At 47.4% G+C, this 20,846-nt stretch overlaps 1 protein-coding gene across 6 annotated transcripts in view; it reads right to left on the reverse strand.

The window, feature by feature from the left end:
* The window catches only part of MFF (mitochondrial fission factor), a 72,199-nt gene that overhangs the window by 23,165 nt on the left and 28,188 nt on the right, over nt 1-20,846 (reverse strand). For 3 of the 6 annotated variants that reach the window (XM_063915598.1, XM_063915599.1, XM_063915596.1), the window contains exons 4-6: nt 14,311-14,399; nt 3,028-3,186; nt 2,784-2,837 (exon numbers count right to left, since the gene is read on the reverse strand). In XM_063915598.1, coding sequence (XP_063771668.1) covers nt 2,784-2,837; nt 3,028-3,186; nt 14,311-14,399 — 302 coding nt within the window. The remainder of the gene's footprint in view (nt 1-2,783; nt 2,838-3,027; nt 3,187-14,310; nt 14,400-20,846) is intronic. The other 3 variants (XM_063915597.1, XM_063915600.1, XM_063915601.1) reach the window with 3 other exon arrangements.

Raw genomic sequence — 20,846 nt, forward strand, 5'->3', positions numbered from 1 at the left:
CTAGCTTGCCAATCTGCTGATGCTGCTCGATATGCAGCATCCAGGACCACAAAGTCCCCAGCTGCAAGAGAAACACATCAGTCAGCCGATGAAGCTAGACATGCAGCCTCAATAGACATGGAGTTGTCAGCTGCAAGACAAACATGTCAGTCAATCAAGGCTGCAAAAACGGCTACATCCAGGGCCATGGAGTCCCCAGCTGCAAGACAAACCCTCCAATTCTGTACAAACTGCAGCCGAGAGCCATGGAGTCTCCAGCAGCAACACAAATTCGACAACCTGCTAATGCTACAAGAACTGCAGTTCTCAGATTAAAACAAAGGCTGATCATTGCTGATCCTACCTGTTGTTATCTAAACCAGGAAGCAAAAAGGTGATGTGAAAATATTCCTGGCATTGAGTTCCACAGTCTTTCAGTTGCAGGAAATTGTGCATGCTACCAATAACTACATCAAGAGCTTAAAGAGTGCCTTAGAAAACATGCCATCAGATAATCTTAGAATGATCATCCAAGTTGACAGGATACCTTCTGGTTAACATCAAGATCAATTCAATGCTCTAGTGACGTAGCAATCTTGTTGGCAAAAAGTGTCAAAGCAGGGACACTGTACTCCAAAAGAGATATGGACAATGGGGGTACTTCAGAGTTGATTGCAGCAGTTGGGCAAAACCATGTGCACTGCAGGGGAGGCATATATAACATGTGCAGAGAGAGTCAGTTTTGGGTGGGTTATTTTGTTTCTGTGCAGGGTAAATACTGGCTGCTTTATTTTTACACTGCAATTTAGATTTCCGTTTGAACACACCCCACCCAAATCTAACTCGCTCTGCACGTTATATCTGCAGTGCACATGGTTTTGTCCAGCTGCTAACAAATTTGCTACTGCGATCAACTCTGAATTACCCCCAATGTCATTCAATTGTGGAATTTAACAGACCACATGATGCATTCTTCAACCCAGCAACGCCGGGTATCCCAGAGAGTATATAATATTAGTGGCTGTTGGGTAGGAGGGAATCGCCAAGAACAACAATGATTGTGTCCGACAGTGGCCTCATATCCCCTCATATCAGTTTTAATGTATTGCCTGTTAGTGTCCCGCATAAGAGTAGAACAAGGAACTACAAATTGCACCATAATTTGGACCTACCAGTAACATTTACACATACTGAAACAATTTGAAAGAAGTCACCAGGTCCATGTAGGCTGCCTAGTGTGTGCATTTATTATTTCCTTTAATACTTTCTGCATTATTCAATCTTTTACTATATGAATCCCCACCACAAGTTCCATGAAGCCATCACCCTTCTGTAACAAAGTTCCACTGTGTGTTACATTTCAGTCTTCCTCCCTCTAACTGTGTCCCTTTGTTCGACAAATCTTATTATCTATAAGAGTAGTGCCTTCCTAAACGCTCTTAATTCAATGGATACATTGGAGGTTTCTATGATATCACTAGTTTTCCTTCTCTCGCCCAAGCTAGATATTGGATCACCATTCATCCTGGATCTTGATTTTCGATTTCATTTTTTACTTGGATAATTTTACCCAGTTGAAGCCTGTTCTCTGCAAAGTAACATTCCAACTGTAGGCCACAAGTAATGCCAGTGATGAATACATTACACAAATCAGCACTGAAGACCATCTATTTATCTGAGATTTTACTACTGAAAACAAACCTTTATCTGTGTCACTATCAGATTCCGAGTTCTCTTTTGTAGGACACGGATATCTTATCCTACAGGACAACGTAAAATGAGCTACATCTCCAAACCTTCCCTGAAAACTCACCTATTTAGACAAGCTTATCAAATTCCAGAACCATTCACATTATCTTCATAAGCTTTCCTATCCAATTATATCTCCACTGTACAGTCCACACATATCCTCACATATTCCCTTCCTCCTGATCCCGGTTCATCATTGCTGTGTTGTGATATCATACAGCCCACCAAGAACCTTTGCAATCTGGTGGACAACTATGCAATATATAGCACCTATCCTTGTGTATACATGCCTATTTCCCTATAGATTGTAAGCTTGCGAGCAGGACCTTCCTACCTCTATGACTGTTTGTTATTGGTCAGTTTTGGGTTATCATTGTGTCCAGTTGTAAAGCACAACGGAATTTGCTGCGCTATATAAGAAACTGTAAAAAAAATAATATCTTCCCTCAGCTATCATTTTAATCAATCACAAAAATCCAGTAGATGTGTCTTGACATAGTCTTCCAGCAACAAATCCACGCTGCCTGGACACAGTAATCGCTAAGACTCTATTACAAATTATGAGAGTCAAGTAACACTTTTATTGAAATAAAAATATTTAGGGTTAATGCAATGCTCCTAAGCAGAGGTTCCCAAACACAGTCCTCAAGACACCCCAACAATCCAGGTTTTAAGGATATCCATGGACCTGGACTGGTGGGGTGCCTGGAGTACTGCATTTATGAACCACTGGTCTAAAGAACAGTATAGTAAAGTATTAAACAACAGAACATTACTATTAAACTTCACTGTAAGACATTTAACATGCAGCACGTGAAACAAAAGAAAAACATGCAGTGGATCAGAAACACTTAAAATCAAGTAAAATTATTTTAAGATGATCACCTCTTCCTGGAAGCTTTTGCGTGGATCCATTTACCCATCACACTAACACATTGTAAGACTAAAGCAGTACTAAATTAATGGCCAGCAGAAATTTTGGAAGCAAATTGATTTTGATTGAGAAGCACAATGGTCTAGAAACAGCACACCAATGGTAATGAAGTGCAAATTACCTGGCATTATCATGATGAGGAGCAGAGGCCGAAGACCCTCCACGCAAGACTGGCCTGGAGAGTTCAGGAGGGAGACAAGTACAGAAAAAGGGAGGCATGAAGACAAGTAGGATAGGAAACAGGGAGTCAGTCAGCAGCTGCACATTTGGGAATCACAGATGCCCACGCTGGTGTAGGCACATTAGGAAGCACTACAAAAGGTCTGGCAGTGAAGGTAGGAGGACAAGGTAGGGAAGACATTCACCTGCGGTTTTCATCCAGCACATCGAGGACCTGCTGATAAGCCCTGCGGGTGGAGGTCTGGATGAGCGACAGAATGCCACGGGCAGAGAATAGATCTGCTCCATCTGCGGGGTGCGAGGGAGCAGGGCACGGGCGGCCAGTGGGGGCAGGTGGAGTCAGGCTGATCGGACGAGAGCAGCAGAGAGAAACATAGAAGTCAGGCTGTGTGCGTGTGAAAAAGAAAAAGGTGGACACACATGACAGAGACAAGGGACAGCATGGCGGAAGAGGCGGCGGTTTGATGGGTGGTGAAAGGACAAATGTAGGAGGACAGAAAGAAGGATATGATAAGTATAGAAAGGATGCACTAGACTGTGGCAAGGAAGGGTGTACAGTGCTATTGGGAAACAGAGAGATGGAGGGATAAACACAAAAGGATGAGGAGATAGCAAGAAGGGAGAGAAAACATGAAATATGAGAAGGTTAAGAGGAGACAAACCGCCAGAGAAGAGAGAAGCAGGGCAACGTGCTCTCACTGGGAGGCACTACAGCTGGCAGTGCCATGCATGGGATACAACACAAGGGCAGAGAGTGAACAGATAATCCTTGGGCAGCATTGCTTTACAGCATGAACTCGATTATACAGTTACTTCCCAAGGAATAGGTTACCAGAAGCAGAACACTGAACCAGAACAGGAAATATATATACAACATAGTGTAACCTGGTGCTACCTATAAACTATTGCAGAGCAGCAGAATACTAGGGGAATATAACAGCGCTACTGTACAGCAGGTATATATACCTATACACAGGAGAATCAGTGGACAGCCTTCTCTGCACAGCCAACTTAGGTACATGTCATAGCAAATTGGAAGAATAATAGTGAGTTTGTTACGACAGATATAGGGGTTACATTTTTAACTAGCATTACATACGCTGCTCCATCTGTAACATAATTGGGCTATAGCAGGCATTCCCAACCACGGTCCTCAAGGCACACTAACAGTGCAGGTTTTAGTGATATCCAGGCTGCAGCACAGGTGACTTAATTAGTAGCTGAACTATTTTGATTTAACCATCTGTGCTGCAGCCTGGATATCACTAAAACCTGCACTGTTGGTGTGCCTCGAGGACCGTGGTTGGGAATGCATGGGCTATAGCATAAATGAAAACAATAAATGAAATGAAAACAACATAAATGAAAACTCACCGGTAATTCTATTTCTCGTAGTCCGTAGTGGATGCTGGGGACTCCGTCAGGACCATGGGGAATAGCGGCTCCGCAGGAGACAGGGCACAAAATTTTAAAGTTTGACCACTAGGTGGTGTGTACTGGCTCCTCCCCCTATGACCCTCCTCCAAGCCTCAATTAGGATACTGTGCCCGGACGAGCGTACACAATAAGGAAGGATTTTGAATCCCGGGTAAGACTCATACCAGCCACACCAATCACACCGTACAACTTGTGATCTGAACCCAGTTAACAGTATGATAACGTAGGAGCCTCTGAAAAGATGGCTCACAACAATAAACAACCCGATTTTTTTGTAACAATAACTATGTACAAGTATTGCAGACAATCCGCACTTGGGATGGGCGCCCAGCATCCACTACGGACTACGAGAAATAGAATTACCGGTGAGTAAATTCTTATTTTCTCTGACGTCCTAGTGGATGCTGGGGACTCCGTCAGGACCATGGGGATTATACCAAAGCTCCCAAACGGGCGGGAGAGTGCGGATGACTCTGCAGCACCGAATGAGAGAACTCCAGGTCCTCCTTAGCCAGGGTATCAAATTTGTAGAATTTTACAAACGTGTTCTCCCCTGACCACGTAGCTGCTCGGCAGAGTTGTAATGCCGAGACCCCTCGGGCAGCCGCCCAAGATGAGCCCACCTTCCTTGTGGAGTGGGCATTGACAGATTTAGGCTGTGGCAGGCCTGCCACAGAATGAGCCAGTTGAATTGTGCTACAAATCCAACGAGCAATCGTCTGCTTAGAAGCAGGAGCACCCAGCTTGTTGGGTGCATACAGTATAAACAGCGAGTCAGATTTTCTGACTCCAGCCGTCCTTGAAATATATATTTTCAATGCTCTGACAACGTCCAGCAACTTGGAATCCTCCAAATCGCTAGTAGCCGCAGGCACCACAATAGGCTGGTTCAGGTGAAACGCTGATACCACCTTAGGCAGAAAATGAGGACGCGTCCTCAATTCTGCCCTGTCCGAATGGAAAATCAGATATGGGTTTTTATAAGATAAAGCCGCCAATTCCGACACTCTCCTGGCTGAAGCCAGGGCCAGTAGCATGGTTACTTTCCATGTAAGATATTTCAAATCTACCGATTTGAGGGTCTCAAACCAATGGGATTTGAGAAAATCCAAAACTACATTGAGATCCCACGGTGCCACTGGGGGCACAACCGGGGGCTGTATATGTAGTACTCCTTTTACAAAAGTCTGGACTTCAGGAACTGAAGCCAATTCTTTCTGGAAGAAAATCGACAGGGCCGAAATTTGAACCTTAATGGACCCTAATTTGAGGCCCATAGATCATCCTGTTTGCAGGAAATGTAGGAATCGACCCAGTTGAAATTCCTCTGTCGGGGCCTTCCTGGCCTCACACCATGCAACATATTTTCTCCAAATGCGGTGATAATGTTGTGCAGTCACCTCCTTCCTGGCTTTGACCAGGGTAGGGATGACCTCTTCCGGAATGCCTTTTTCCCGTAGGATCCGGCGTTCAACCGCCATGCCGTCAAACGCAGCCGCGGTAAGTCTTGGAATAGACACGGTCCCTGCTGAAGCAGATCCCTTCTTAGAGGTAGAGGCCACGGATCTTCCGTGAGCATTGTTGAGGCGGGACGCCATCATGTCCACCATTGGTCTTTCCCAATGGACTACAATCATGTGGAAGACTTCTGGATGAAGTCCCCACTCTCCCGGGTGAAGATCGTGTCTGCTGAGGAAGTCTGCTTCCCAGTTGTCCACTCCCGGGATGAACACTGCTGACAGTGCTATCACATGATTTTCCGCCCAGCGAAGAATCCTTGCAGCTTCTGCCATTGCCCTCCTGCTTCTTGTGCCGCCCTGTCTGTTTACGTGGGCGACTGCCGTGATGTTGTCCGACTGGATCAACACCGGCTGACCCTGAAGCAGAGGTTTTGCCAGGCTTAGAGCATTGTAGATTGCTCTTAGTTCCAGTATATTTATGTGAAGAGACGTTTCCAGGCTTGACCACACGCCCTGGAAGTTTCTTCCTTGTGTGACCGCTCCCCAGCCTCTCAGGCTGGCATCCGTGGTCACTAGGACCCAGTTCTGTATGCCGAATCTGCGGCCCTCTAACAGATGAGCACTCTGCAACCACCATAGCAGAGAGACCCTTGTCCTTGTCGACAATTTTATCCGCTGATGCATCTGCAGATGCGATCCGGACCATTTGTCTAGCAGATCCCACTGAAAAATTTGTGCATGGAATCTGCCGAATGGAATCGCTTCGTAAGAAGCCACCATTTTTCCCAGGACTCTTGTGCATTGATGCACAGACACTGTCCCTGGTTTTAGGAGGTTCCTGACGAGTTCGGATAACTCCCTGGCTTTCTCCTCCGGAAGAAATACCTTTTTCTGAACAGTGTCCAGAATCATCCCTAGGAACAGCAGACGTGTCGTCGGGATCAGTTGGGATTTTGGAAAATTCAGAATCCACCCGTGCTGTTGGAGCACTACTTGAGTTAGTGCTACTCCGACCTCCAGCTGTTCTCTGGATCTTGCCCTTATCAGGAGATCGTCCAAGTAAGGGATAATTAATACGCCTTCTCTTCGAAGAAGGATCATCATTTCGGCCATTACCTTGGTAAAGACCCTGGGTGCCGTGGACAATCCAAACGGCAGCGTCTGAAACTGATGACAGTTTTGTACCACGAACCTGAGGTACCCTTGGTGTGAAGGGCAAATTGGGACATGAAGGTAAGCATCCTTGATGTCCAAGGACACCATAAAATCCCCTTCTTCCAGATTCGCTATCACTGCTCTGAGTGACTCCATCTTGAACTTGAATTTTTGTATGTACAGGTTCAGAGATTTCAGATTTAGAATAGGTCTTACCGAGCCGTCCGGCTTCGGTACCACAAATAGCGTGGAGTAATACCCCTTTCCCTGTTGTAGAAGGGGTACCTTGATTATCACCTGCTGAGAATACAGCTTGTGAATGGCTTCCAATACCGTCGCCCTGTCTGAGGGAGACGTTGGCAAAGCAGATTTTAGGAACCGGCGAGGGGGAGACCTCTCGAATTCCAACCTGTAACCCTGAGATACTACCTGCAGGATTTAGGGGTCCACCTGCGAGTGAGCCCACTGTGCGCTGAAATTCTTGAGGCGACCCCCCACCGCCCCTGAGTCCGCTTGTAAGGTCCCAGCGTCATGCTGAGGCCTTTGCAGAAGCCGGGGAGGACTTCTGCTCCTGGGAAGGGGCTGCTTGCTGCAGTCTCTTACCCTTTCCTTTGCCTCGGGGCAAATATGAATGTCCTTTTGCTCGCTTGTTCTTATAGGAACGAAAGGACTGCGGCTGAAAAGACTGCGTCTTTTTCTGCTGGGAGGGGACCTGAGGTAAAAAGGTGGACTTCCCGGCTGTTGCCGTGGCTACCAAATCCGATAGACCGACCCCAAATAATTCCTCCCCTTTATACGGCAATACTTCCATATGCCGTTTGGAATCCGCATCGCCTGACCACTGTCGTGTCCATAGACTTCTTCTTGCAGATATGGACATCGCACTTACTCTTGATGCCAGAGTGCAGATATCCCTCTGTGCATCTCGCATATAAAGGAATGCATCCTTTAATTGCTCTATAGTCAATAAAATACTGTCCCTATCCAGGGTATCAATATTTTCAGTCAGGGAATCCGACCAAGCCACCCCAGCACTGCACATCCAGGCTGAGGCGATTGCTGGTCGCAGTATAACACCAGTATGTGTGTATATACTTTTTAGAGTATTTTCCAGCCTCCTATCAGCTGGATCCTTGAGGGCGGCCGTATCAGGAGACGGTAACGCCACTTGTTTGGATAAACGTGTGAGCGCCTTGTCCACCCTAGGGGGTGTTTCCCAGCGCGCCCTAACCTCTGGCGGGAAAGGGTATAACGCCAATAACTTCTTTGAAATTAGCAGTTTTTTATCAGGGGTAACCCACGCTTCATCACACACGTCATTCAATTCCTCTGATTCAGGAAAAACTACAGGTAGTTTTATCAGACCCCACATAATACCCCTTTTTGTGGTACTTGCAGTATCAGAGATATGCAAAGCCTCCTTCATTGCCGTGATCATATAACGTGTGGCCCTACTGGAAAATACGTTCGTTTCTTCACCGTCGACACTAGATTCGGTGTCCGTGTCTGGGTCTGTGTCGACCGACTGAGGCAAAGGGCGTTTTACAGCCCCTGACGGTGTTTGAGACGCCTGTACAAGTACTAACTGGTTTGCCGGTCGTCTCATGTCGTCAACCGACTTTTGCAGCGTGCTGACATTATCACGTAATTCCATAAACAAAGCCATCCATTCCGGTGTCGACTCCCTAGGGGGTGACATCACCATTACCGGCAAATGCTCCGCCTCCACACCAACATCGTCCTCATACATGTCGACACACACGTACCGACACACAGGGAATGCTCTGATAGAAGACAGGACCCCACTAGCCCTTTGGGGAGACAGAGGGAGAGTTTGCCAGCACACACCAAAGCGCTATAATTATATAGGAACAACCTTATATAAGTGTTTCCTTATAGCTGCTTAAATATATATAATATCGCCAAAAAATGCCCCCCCTCTCTGTTTTTTACCCTGTTTCTGTAGTGCAGTGCAGGGGAGAGCCTGGGAGCCTTCCTAGCAGCGGAGCTGTGTAGGAAAATGGCGCTGTGTGCTGAGGAGATAGGCCCCACCCCCTATTCCGGCGGGCTCTTCTCCCGGTTTTTCTGAGACCTGGCAGGGGTGAAATACATCCATATAGCCTCATGGACTATATGTGATGTATTCTTTTTAGCCAGAAAGGTATTAACATTGCTGCCCAGGGCGCCCCCCCCAGCGCCCTGCACCCTCAGTGACCGCCGGTGTGAAGTGTGCCTGAGCGTAATGGCGCACAGCTGCAGTGCTGTGCGCTACCTCATCAAGACTGAAAAGCCTTCAGCCGCCGGTTTCTGGACCTCTGCTTACTTCGGCATCTGCAAGGGGGTCGGCGGCGCGGCTCCGGTGACCCATCCAGGCTGTACCTGTGATCGTCCCTCTGGAGCTAGTGTCCAGTAGCCTAAGAAGCAAATCCATCCTGCACGCAGGTGAGTTCACTTCTTCTCCCCTAGGTCCCTCGTTGCAGTGAGCCTGTTGCCAGCAGGACTCACTGAAAATAATAAAACTATCAAAACTTTTACTCTAAGCAGCTCTTTATGAGAGCCACCTAGATTGCACCCTGCTCGGACGGGCACAAAAACCTAACTGAGGCTTGGAGGAGGGTCATAGGGGGAGGAGCCAGTACACACCACCTAGTGGTCAAACTTTTAAATTTTGTGCCCTGTCTCCTGCGGAGCCGCTATTCCCCATGGTCCTGACGGAGTCCCCAGCATCCACTAGGACGTCAAAGAAAAATCAATTAAAAATGAAAAAAAAAAAAAAAAGTCAATCATAGCACCACATGACGATAAAAGTGAAAGCATTCATGCAATGCCAAACACATTGCAGGCTGGCTTCTATTGCCTAGATGCCAGAGGAGTTAGTCGCATTCATTCCTTACTGAATGGCACCTTTGTTCCTGTATTTAAAAGACCAATTTTTCTGGTGTATTCTTTATTACCATGTTATGTGCCAGTGGTGGCATGTGTGTTACTACATCAAACAACTAGGAGGTGCCCACATCTGCTTATGGCCAAGCATATATATGGTGGTAGCCAAACCTCCATATATAGCGACAGGTGGCGAATCCTATATAATAAAAGACTAACGCTGCCCCTCACCTCTATGGGGAGGATTTCAAATGTTTTGCGCACCGGAGGCCACTAGACGGTGCCCGATGGAGCAATCCAAGTGTTGCTCCATTTGGACGAGCACAGCTGCCGGCGCTGACATTACTGTTATGTACTGTAAGCAAAAAAAACAGCCAAAGGCTATGTGATTTTACAAAAGGTTATTTATAGATTTGGCTATCAGAAAAACGCCATGTAGCTTTATTTTACCCCAACCTATACAACTATAGGGCCTTGGGGAAATATTTGGTTGTGTGCTGCCCCTATTAGTTTTCGGGTCCCAATTAGGTTAAGAATTTATCACGACAAGTTTGCTTTAAGACGATGTATCTCCCACATGGCAGGGGTACCCTACAAATTTACTAGGGTGGTTCCCATGGTGTATGGAAGTTTGTAGCACTCAAAACACATAAACCCCTGCATCCTGCCCGCTCGAAATCCTGACAGTCGGCATGTCGACTAGCAGGGACTATTCTAACTCGTGGGTGTCCACGACACCCATAGAGAGGGAATAGAACCTGTGGCTAGGAGTTTTGTTGCACACGGGCCCCCCCCCCCCCCGGCATTTTGCTGCCGGGATCCCACGGTCGGTATACTGACCGCCAGGACCCCCTACGCCGGTAAGGCATACCCAACCCCATGACAGAATACAGTATATTATAAGTTAGGTGTATTCTTTAGAAGGCAAAACTATCATCTTAGCTCCTCCTCTGATATACGTTTAGAATGTCAATGTAGACAATTTAAACATGCTTGGGATAGACATTGGGGTATATGCAATTGCGGTCGAATTCCCGAAATTGTCGAATTTCGGGTCATTTTCGACCAAAAAAAAAAATCGCCTATGCAATTCAGTGCTTTCCGACCAAAAAACGGACTTTCAAAATTCGACTTTTTGAAATTCGAATTTTTGCAAATTCGACTTTTCTGCAATGATACAAGTGCTGCAATTCGACCAAAGCATATTCAATTCAAGTTTGGAAATTCGACAGCAGTGCTTTTAGACAGCAAATTCGTCATTTTCAATCCGCCACACTTTGGAGGGTGAAAACAAATAAAAAAATTTTAAACATGTTTTTTTTGTGTTTTTTTGGGGGGGAATAGCAGATCTATTTATATTAGAAGGGATTAGGTACTTTTTTTTTTTTTTTTTGGGAGGCACAAATATTATTTATATATTTTTTAAAATATTATTATTATTATTTTTTTTTTTTTTTTTATGCTGAACGGTGAAATCATAAAAAAAAATGGCGTGGGGTCCCCCCTCCAATGCATAACCAGCCTCGGGCTCTTCGAGCTGGTCCTGGTTCTAAAAATGCGGGCAAAAAATTGACAGGGGATCCCCCGTATTTTTAAAACCAGCACCGGGCTCTGCGCCTGGTGCTGGTGCCAAAAATACGGGGGACAAAAAGAGTAGGGGTCCCCCGTATTTTTAACACCAGCATCGGGCTCCACTAGCTGGACAGATAATGCCACAGCCGGGGGTCACTTTTATGCCGTGCCCTGCGGCCGTGGCATTAAATATCCAACTAGTCACCCCTGGCCGGGGTACCCTGGGGGAGTGGGGACCCCTTCAATCAAGGGGTCCCCCCCCCAGCCACCCAAGGGCCAGGGGTGAAGCCCGAGGCTGTCCCCCCCCATCCAATGGGCTTGCGGATGGGGGGGCTGATAGCCTTTTGTGATAATAAAAAGATATTGTTTTTTCCAGTAGTACTACAAGTCCCAGCAAGCCTCCCCCGCAAGCTGGTACTTGGAGAACCACAAGTACCAGCATGCGGGAGAAAAACGGGCCCGCTGGTACCTGTAGTACTACTGGGAAAAAAATACCCAAATAAAAACAGGACACACACACCGTCGACAGTAAAACTTTATTTCATACGTCGACACACACATACTTGCCTATGTTCACACGCCGGCATCGGTCCTCTTCTCCATGTAGAATCCACGGATACCTGAAAAGAAAAGATCAATATACTCACCTCAGCCATGGTCCAGAGATAAATCCACGTACTTGGCAAAAAAACAAACCGAACACCCGCTCCATGCCGGACTGAAAGGGGTCCCATGCTGACACATGGGACACCTTTCCACGAATGAGACCTGTCAGTGACAGCTGTCACAGAAAGGTCTCTAAGCCAATCAGGAAGCGCAACTTCGTTGCGCTCACCTGATTGGCTGTGCGCTGTCTGTACTGTGACAGCACATCGCAAAGCCGCTCCATTACTTTCAATGGTGGGAACTTAGCGGCTAGCGGTAAGGTCACCCGCCGGTCAGCGGCTGACCGGCGGGTGACCCCACCGCTACCCGCAAAGTTCCCACCATTGAAAGTAATGGAGCGGCTTTGCGATGTGCTGTCACAGTACAGACAGCGCACAGCCAATCAGGTGAGCGCCACGGAAGTAGCGCTTCCTGATTGGCTGAAGGGACTTCAGTGACAGGAGTCACGTGATGTCCCGGCATTCGGGAGAAAGGGGTCTGATGTGAAAGCATTGGACCCCTTTCTAGTCCGGTATGGAGCGGGTATTTGCGTTTTCTTTTTTTTTTACAAGTACGTGGATTTATCTCTCTGGACGTGGATTTATCTCTGGACGCTGGAAGGTGAGTATCATTTTTTCACAGGTACCCTCGGATCGTCGGAGACCGTGGCAGTCGGCGTGTCAACATAGGTAAGTATGTGTGTGTCGGTAGTGTGTAATAAAGTTTTACTGTCACGGTGTGCGTGTCCTGTTTTTTTGGGGGTATTTTTTTCCCAGTAGTACTACAGGTACCAGCGGGCCCGTTTTTCTCCCGCATGCTGGTACTTGTGGTTCTCCAAGTACCAGCTTGCGGGGGAGGCTTGCTGGGACTTGTAGTACTACTGGAAAAAACAATATCTTTTTATTATCACAAAAGGCTATCAGCCCCCCCATCCGCAAGCCCATTGGATGGGGGGGGACAGCCTCGGGCTTCACCCCTGGCCCTTGGGTGGCTGGGGGGGGGGACCCCTTGATTGAAGGGGTCCCCACTCCCCCAGGGTACCCCGGCCAGGGGTGACTAGTTGGATATTTAATGCCACGGCCGCAGGGCACGGCATAAAAGTGACCCCCGGCTGTGGCATTATCTGTCCAGCTAGTGGAGCCCGATGCTGGTGTTAAAAATACGGGGGACCCCTACTCTTTTTGTCCCCCGTATTTTTGGCACCAGCACCAGGCGCAGAGCCCGGTGCTGGTTTTAAAAATATGGGTGATCCCTGGCCAATTTTCCCCCGGATTTTTAGAACCAGGACCAGCTCGATGAGCCCGAGGCTGGTTATGCTTTGGAGGGGGGACCCCACGCCATTTTTTTTTTCGGGTTTTTCCCGTTTTTTCCCGTTTTTTAAAATCGCGGCAAAATCCGCCAAATCGGCCGATTTTCGCCCGCGACTCTGGCGAATCCGTTTTTCATTGAATATGGTGAATTCCGGAAGCCACCTTCCGGAATTCACCTGGCGAATTTAGTCGAATTAAAAAACGGCGAAAAATTGCCGCGATTCGCCGTGAATTGCATATACCCCATAGAGAGAGCATTTCCAAGAACTATTTATTAAGCCTTAGAGAGATAAAGTGGAGAGTGATGAAGTACCAGCCAATAAGTTTCTAACTGCCATGTTACAGGCTGTGCTTGAAAAAAAGACCGCTAGAAGCTGGCTGGTTGGTACTGTACTTCATCTCCGTCCACGGGTTAGTAAATAGACCCATAAGGATCTAATAGAGTTTGAGGTAATAATAAGGTTAAAAAGGGGGCAGACTATATGGACCAAGTGGTTCTTCTCTGCCGTCAAACTATGTTTCTATGTAATGACAGAATGCCAACATGACATGGATTGTAACATCTGATTTTTTTAAATTGATTTTAGTGTTAGGGATACGCCGTGATTAGGGATAGGGATACTCACCTCATCAATGGAAAACTTCATGGTTGACATGCCGGCTGTCAATGCCTACACTGTAAATGTCAACAGGTGACATGCTGACTTGAATTCCATGTGGACATTTTGCACCACACCCCTCAAGCTCGCGCCAGTAGACACACAACACTTACTTCAGCAGAAATGTAATATGCAAGGAGAATGCTTTTCCTGCAGAACACAAGCATCCTCCTTATAAATATCGTTACTTGTGATTACGTTCTGAAAAGCTTTCTACACATTCCTGAATCAATTCACTAGAAGAAGAAACTGGACTAGAGAAATAAGTGCATTCACTGTACGTAAGGCAATTGTGCAATACTTCACCACCCAGCAAACAGACACTGCAGATGCCAAGTTGCGCTTACATGGAGTCATTCCTGACGAGTTGCCCATTTTGTCGAGCAAGGTTTTCACTGACGGACCTCTCTCTTTTCTGGCGCCCCATGAATCGTACCTAAGAGTTTAATTCAGATGTGTTAGTGAAAGAGCTCTTACACCACAATATCAGTCATACCAATGATACTCTATTTCAGTGGTTCTCCAACTTTTTTGAATCACGGCGCCCTAGAGTATCAGATTTTTTTTCACGGCACCCCTAGGCCAAAAGTTTCTTATTGAGAAATTTAGAAATAAATATTAAATTAAGTAAATTGTGTTTATATGTAATCCTTAGGTTTAATTGTGTGGTGAGGGACAATATTTGCTTCCATTTGCCCACATATTTTATGATAGGCAAAACTAGTGCTGGTGGCTGTCAATTACATTGACTATACATCATTTTAATTGGTCCTGGACCACCAAACCAGGGCACCCCTGCAAGTGTCCTGAGGCACCCCAGGGTGCCACTGCACACAGTTTGAGAACCACTGCTATATTTTATAAAACCTGTATTTCTCCTGATTTGTGCACTTTAAATAGGATTTTGGTACCTACCGGTAAATCCTTTTCTCTTAGTCCGTAGAGGATGCTGGGGACTCCAAAAGGACCATGGGGTATAGACGGATCCGCAGGAGCTTGGGCACACTATAAAGACTTAAACTGGGTGTGAACTGGCTCCTCCCTCTATGCCCCTCCTCCAGACCTCAGTTAGAAACTGTGCCCAGGAGAGACGGACATTTCGAGGAAAAAATTTATAAACACGGTGAGTGTCATACCAGCTCACACCACGAACATACCGCAGAACGTGGCATTCAATAGAAAACCAGCCTACGGCATGAAAAAGACACAGCCACATGCTGAGAGAATATGTAACACAACCTGTGTGCCAACACAACCAATAATAAGACACCGCATGCCATGTCCTGAACATCGTCAGCAACAGTCTGACAGAGAAGAAACACCACTAGAGTGTAACCAAAACAATAACTGCAGACACAGTATGCACTGGGACGGGCGCCCAGCATCCTCTACGGACTAAGACAAAAAGGATTTACCAGTAGGTACCAAAATCCTATTTTCTCATACGTCCTAGAGGATGCTGGGGACTCCAAAAGGACCATGGGGTCAATACCAAAGCTCCAGAACGGGCGGGAGAGTGCGAACGACTCTGCAGCACCGATTGAGCCAACAAAAGGTCCCCCTCAACCAGGGTATCAAACTAGTAGATCATAGCAAAAGCGTTTGAACCCGACCAAGTATCCCCTTGGCAAAGTTGAACCGCCAAGACTCCTCGGGCATTCGCCCAGGAAGAGCCCATCTTCCCAGTAGAATGGGCCTCCACCGACCCCGGTGACGGCAATCCAGCCGAAGAAGGAACATGTCAAATAGCATTACAGATCCAGTGTGCAACAGACTGCATAACACAGTCACCCAAACCCTGCTGGGAACATACCAAACAGAACCACTGGTTCTCCAAACTGAGCCCAACTGGCGACCAAAATATTCAAATCCCTGGCTACATCGAGAGAAATTGAATCAGCTAATGCCTAAGTAAACACTGGCATCAAAATAGACCGATTTCTACGAAACCCAGAAACCACTCTTGGCAGGACTACTAACCGAGTTCTCAAGTCCTCTCTAACCACATGAAAGATCAAACAAGGCTCTTGTGAGACAAAACCACCACTTCCAACACCTGCCTTGCGGATGTCAAAGCCAAGAGCACAACCCCTTTCCAAGAGAGAAATTTTTGTAAAGAAATTATTAGGCTACACTGCACAGAAATGGAGCCCAACTTTAAGCTCGCATCCACACCGGTTTGCAAAGTATGGATAAGAACGACCTAGCTGAAAGTCTTCCATAGGCCTTCCTGGATACACACCAAAACCCATAGTCACACCAACTACAGTGGTAAAGCTTAGCCGTTACTTCTTCTTAGTCTTAAGAATTGAGGAAATTACTACACTGGGAACACCCTTTCAGTTTAGGATATGGCATTCAACCGCCACGATGTCAGCCGCAGCAAGTCTTGAAACACGCCCTGATCTTGACGTAATAGATCCTCACGTAGAGGAAGAGGGCAGGAATCCTCTGTGAGTAAACATGAAAAAAATAAGATTTTACGTACCGGTAAATCTATTTCTCGTAGTCCGTAGTGGATGCTGGGGACTCCGTAAGGACCATTGGGAATAGACGGGCTCCGCAGGAGACAGGGCACTTTAAGAAAGAATTTGGATTCTGGTGTGCTCTGGCTCCTCCCTCTATGTCCCTCCTCCAGACCTCAGTTAGAGAAACTGTGCCCGGAAGAGCTGACAGTACAAGGAAAGGATTTTGGAATCCAGGGCAAGACTCATACCAGCCACACCAATCACACCGTATAACTTGTGATAAACTTACCCAGTTAACAGTATGAACAACAGAGCATCAGATCAACCCTGATGCAACTATAACATAACCCTTATTTAAGCAATAACTATATACAAGTATTGCAGAAGAAGTCCGCACTTGGGACGGGTGCCCAGCATCCACTACGGACTACGAGAAATAGATTTACCGGTAAGTAAAATCTTATTTTCTCTAACGTCCTAGTGGATGCTGGGGACTCCGTAAGGACCATGGAGATTATACCAAAGCTCCCAAACGGGCGGGAGAGTGCGGATGACTCTGCAGCACCTAATGAGCAAACACAAGGTCCTCCTCAGCCAGGGTATCAAACTTGTAGAACTTTGCAAAAGTGTTCGAACCTGACCAAGTAGCAGCTCGGCAAAGCTGTAATGCCGAGACCCCTCGGGCAGCCGCCCAAGAAGAGCCCACCTTCCTTATGGAGTGGGCTTTTACTGATTTTGGCAGCGGCAATCCAGCCGCAGAATGAGCCTGCTGAATCGTGTTACAGATCTAGCGAGCAATAGTTTGCTTTGAAGCAGGAGCACCCAGCTTGTTGGATGCATACAGGATAAACAGCGACTCAGTTTTCCTGACTCTAGCCGTTCTGGCTACATAAACCTTCAAAGCCCTGACCACATCTAGTAACTCAGAATCGTCCAAGTCACGAGTAGCCACAGGCACAATAGGTTGGTTCATATGAAAAGATGACACCACTTTTGGCAGAAATTGTGGACGGGTCCGCAATTCTGCCCTGTCCATATGGAAAACCAGATAGGGGCTTTTATGTGACAAAGCCGCTAATTCTGACACACGCCTAGCCGAAGCCAAGGCTAACAGCATGACCACCTTCCACGTGCGATATTTTAACTCCATGGTTTGAAGTGGCTCAAACCAGTGTGACTTCAGGAAACTCAACACCACGTTAAGATCCCAAGGTGCCACTGGAGGCACAAAAGGGGGCAGAATATGCAGCACTCCCTTTACAAACGTCTGAACTTCAGGCAGAGAAGCCAGTTCTTTTTGAAAGAAAATAGACAGGGCCGAAATCTGGACCTTAATGGAACCCAATTTTAGGCCCAAAGTCACTCCCGACTGTAGGAAGTGAAGGAAACGGCCCAGCTGGAATTCCTCCGTGGGGGCATTCCTGGCCTCACACCAAGTAACATATTTTCGCCCTGGCCCTGGGGGATAGGGTGATCAGCCGATGCATCTGAAGATGTGATCCGGACCACTTGTCCAACAGATCCCATTGAAAGGTCCTCGCATGGAACCTGCCGAAGGGAATGGCCTCGTATGATGCCACCATCTTTCCCAGGACTCGCGTGCAGTGATGCACAGACACCTGTTTTGGTTTTAATAGGTCTCTGACCAGTGTCATGAGCTCCTGAGCCTTCTCCATCGGGAGATAAACCCTCTTCTGGTCTGTGTCCAGAATCATGCCCAGGAAGGGCAGACGAGTCGTAGGAATCAACTGCGACTTTGGAATATTTAGAATCCAGCCGTGCTGTTGTAACACTTCCCGAGAGCGTGCTACGCTGATCAGCAACTGCTCTCTGGACCTCGCCTTTATGAGGAGATCGTCCAAGTATGGGATAATTGTGACCCCTTGCTTTCGCAGGAGCACCATCATTTCCGCCATTACCTCGGTAAATATTCTTGGTGCCGTGGAGAGACCAAACGGCAACGTCTGGAATTGGTAATGACAATCCTGTACCACAAATCTGAGGTACGCCTGATGAGGTGGATAAATGGGGACATGAAGGTATGAATCCTTTATGTCCAGAGACACCATAAAATCCCCCCCTTCCAGGCTTGCGATGACCGCTCTGAGCGATTCCATCTTGAACTTGAACCTTTTCAGGTATATGTTCAGGGATTTTAAATTCAATATGGGTCTGACCGAACCGTCAGGTTTCGGTACCACAAACATGGTCGAATAATAACCCTTCCCTTGTTGAAGGAGGGGAACCTTGACCACCACCTGCTGAAGATACAATTTGTGAATTGCAGCTAACACTATTACCCTCTCTAAGGGGGAAGCTGGCAGGGCCGATTTGAGGTATCGGTGAGGGGGCATCTCTTCGAATTCCAGCTTGTATCCCTGAGACACAATCTCTATTGCCCAGGGATCCACCTAGGAGTTGAACCCACTTGTGGCTGAAATTTCAGAGACGCGCCCCCACCGGGCCTAGCTCCGCCTGTGGAGCCCCAGTGTCATGCGGTGGATTTAGTGGAAGCCGGGGAGGACTTCTGTTCCTGGGAACTAGCTGTGTTGAGCAGCTTCCTTCCTCTGCCCCTGGCAAGAAAGGACGCACCTCGGACTTTCTTGCCTTTTTGTGATCGAAAGGACTGCATTTGGTAATACGGTACTTTCTTAGGTTGTGAGGGAACATATGGCAAAAAATTTGACTTTCCAGCAGTAGCTGTGGATACCAGGTCCGAGAGACCCTCCCCAAACAATTCCTCACCCTTGTAAGGTAAAACCTCTATATGCCTTTTTGAGTCGGCATCGCCTGTCCATTGCCGAGTCCACAGGACCCTTCTGGCAGAAATCGACATTGCATTTATTCTAGAGCCCAGTAGGCTAATGTCTCTTTGAGCATCTCTCATATATAGGACAGCGTCTTTTATATGCCCCTGGGTCATTAATATAGTATCCTTGTCTAAGGTATCAAGTTCCTCAGATAAGGTATCCGTCTATACTGCTACAGCACTACACACCCAGGCCGACGCAATTGCCGGCCTTAGTAAGGTACCTGAATGTGTATAAATGGACTTCAGGGTACCCTCTTGCTTTCTATCCGCAGCATCTTTTAGGGTGGCCGTATCCTGTGACGGCAGGGCTACCCTCTTGGATAAGCGTGTTAGAGCTTTGTCCACCCTAGGGGAGGATTCCTAGCGTAACCTGTCCGTTGGCGGGAAAGGATACGCCATAAGCATCCGTTTGGAAATCTGCAGTTTTTTATCTGGAGATTCCCAAGCCTTTTCACATAACTCATTTAGCTCATGTGAAGGGGGAAAGGTCACCTCCTGCCTTTTTTCCCCATACATATGAACCCTCTTGTCAGGGACTGGGGTTTCCTCTGTGATGTGCAACACATCCTTCATTGCTATAATCATATAACGGATGGCTTTAGCCAATTTAGGCTGTAACTTTGCATCATCGTAATCGACACTGGAGTCAGAATCCATGTCGGTATCTGTGTCAACAATTTGGGATAGTGGGCGCTTCTGAGACCCTGACGGCCTCTGCGACATAGGATCAGGCATGGGCTGAGACCCCGACTGTCCTAAGGTTTCAACTTTATCCAACCTTTTATGCAAGGAATTAACATTATCATTTAAAACCTTCCACATATCCATCCAATCAGGTGTCGGCGCCGTCGGCGGAGACACCACATTCATTTGCTCCCGCTCTGCTTCCACATAGCCTTCCTCGTCAAACATGTCGACACAAGCGTACCAACACACCACACACACAGGGGATGCTCTTTTTTTGAAGACAGTTCCCCCACAAGGCCCTTTGGAGAGACAGAGAGAGAGTATGCCAGCACACACCCCAGCGCTATATGTCCCAGGAATCACACAGTAACTTAGTGTTAACCCAGTAGCTGCTGTATATTATGTTTTTGCGCCTAATTTATGTGCCCCCCCCTCTCTCTCTCTTTTTACCCTCTTCTACCGTGAATCTGCAGGGGAGAGCCTGGGGAGCTTCCTCTCAGCGGAGCTGTGGAGAAAAAAATGGCGCTGGTGAGTGCTGAGGAAGAAGCCCCGCCCCCTCAGCGGCGGGCTTCTGTCCCGCGTTTCTGTATAATATTATGGCGGGGGCTCATACATATATACAGTGCCCAACTGTATATATGTCTAACTTTTGCCAAGAGGTCCTAATTGCTGCCCAGGGCGCCCCCCCCTGCGCCCTGCACCCTACAGTGACCGGAGTAAGTGGGTGTAGTGTGGGAGCAATGGCGCACAGCTGCAGTGCTGTGCGCTACCTCAGTTTGAAGACTGGAGTCTTCTGCCGCCGATTTTGAAGTCTTCTTGCTTCTTTCACCCGGCTTCTGTCTTCCGGCTCTGCGAGGGGGACGGCGGCGCGGCTCCGGGATCGGACGACAAAGGGTGAGATCCTGTGTACGATCCC

This window comes from Pseudophryne corroboree, chromosome 4 (assembly GCF_028390025.1).
Source record: "Pseudophryne corroboree isolate aPseCor3 chromosome 4, aPseCor3.hap2, whole genome shotgun sequence".
Classification (NCBI taxonomy): domain Eukaryota; kingdom Metazoa; phylum Chordata; class Amphibia; order Anura; family Myobatrachidae; genus Pseudophryne; species Pseudophryne corroboree.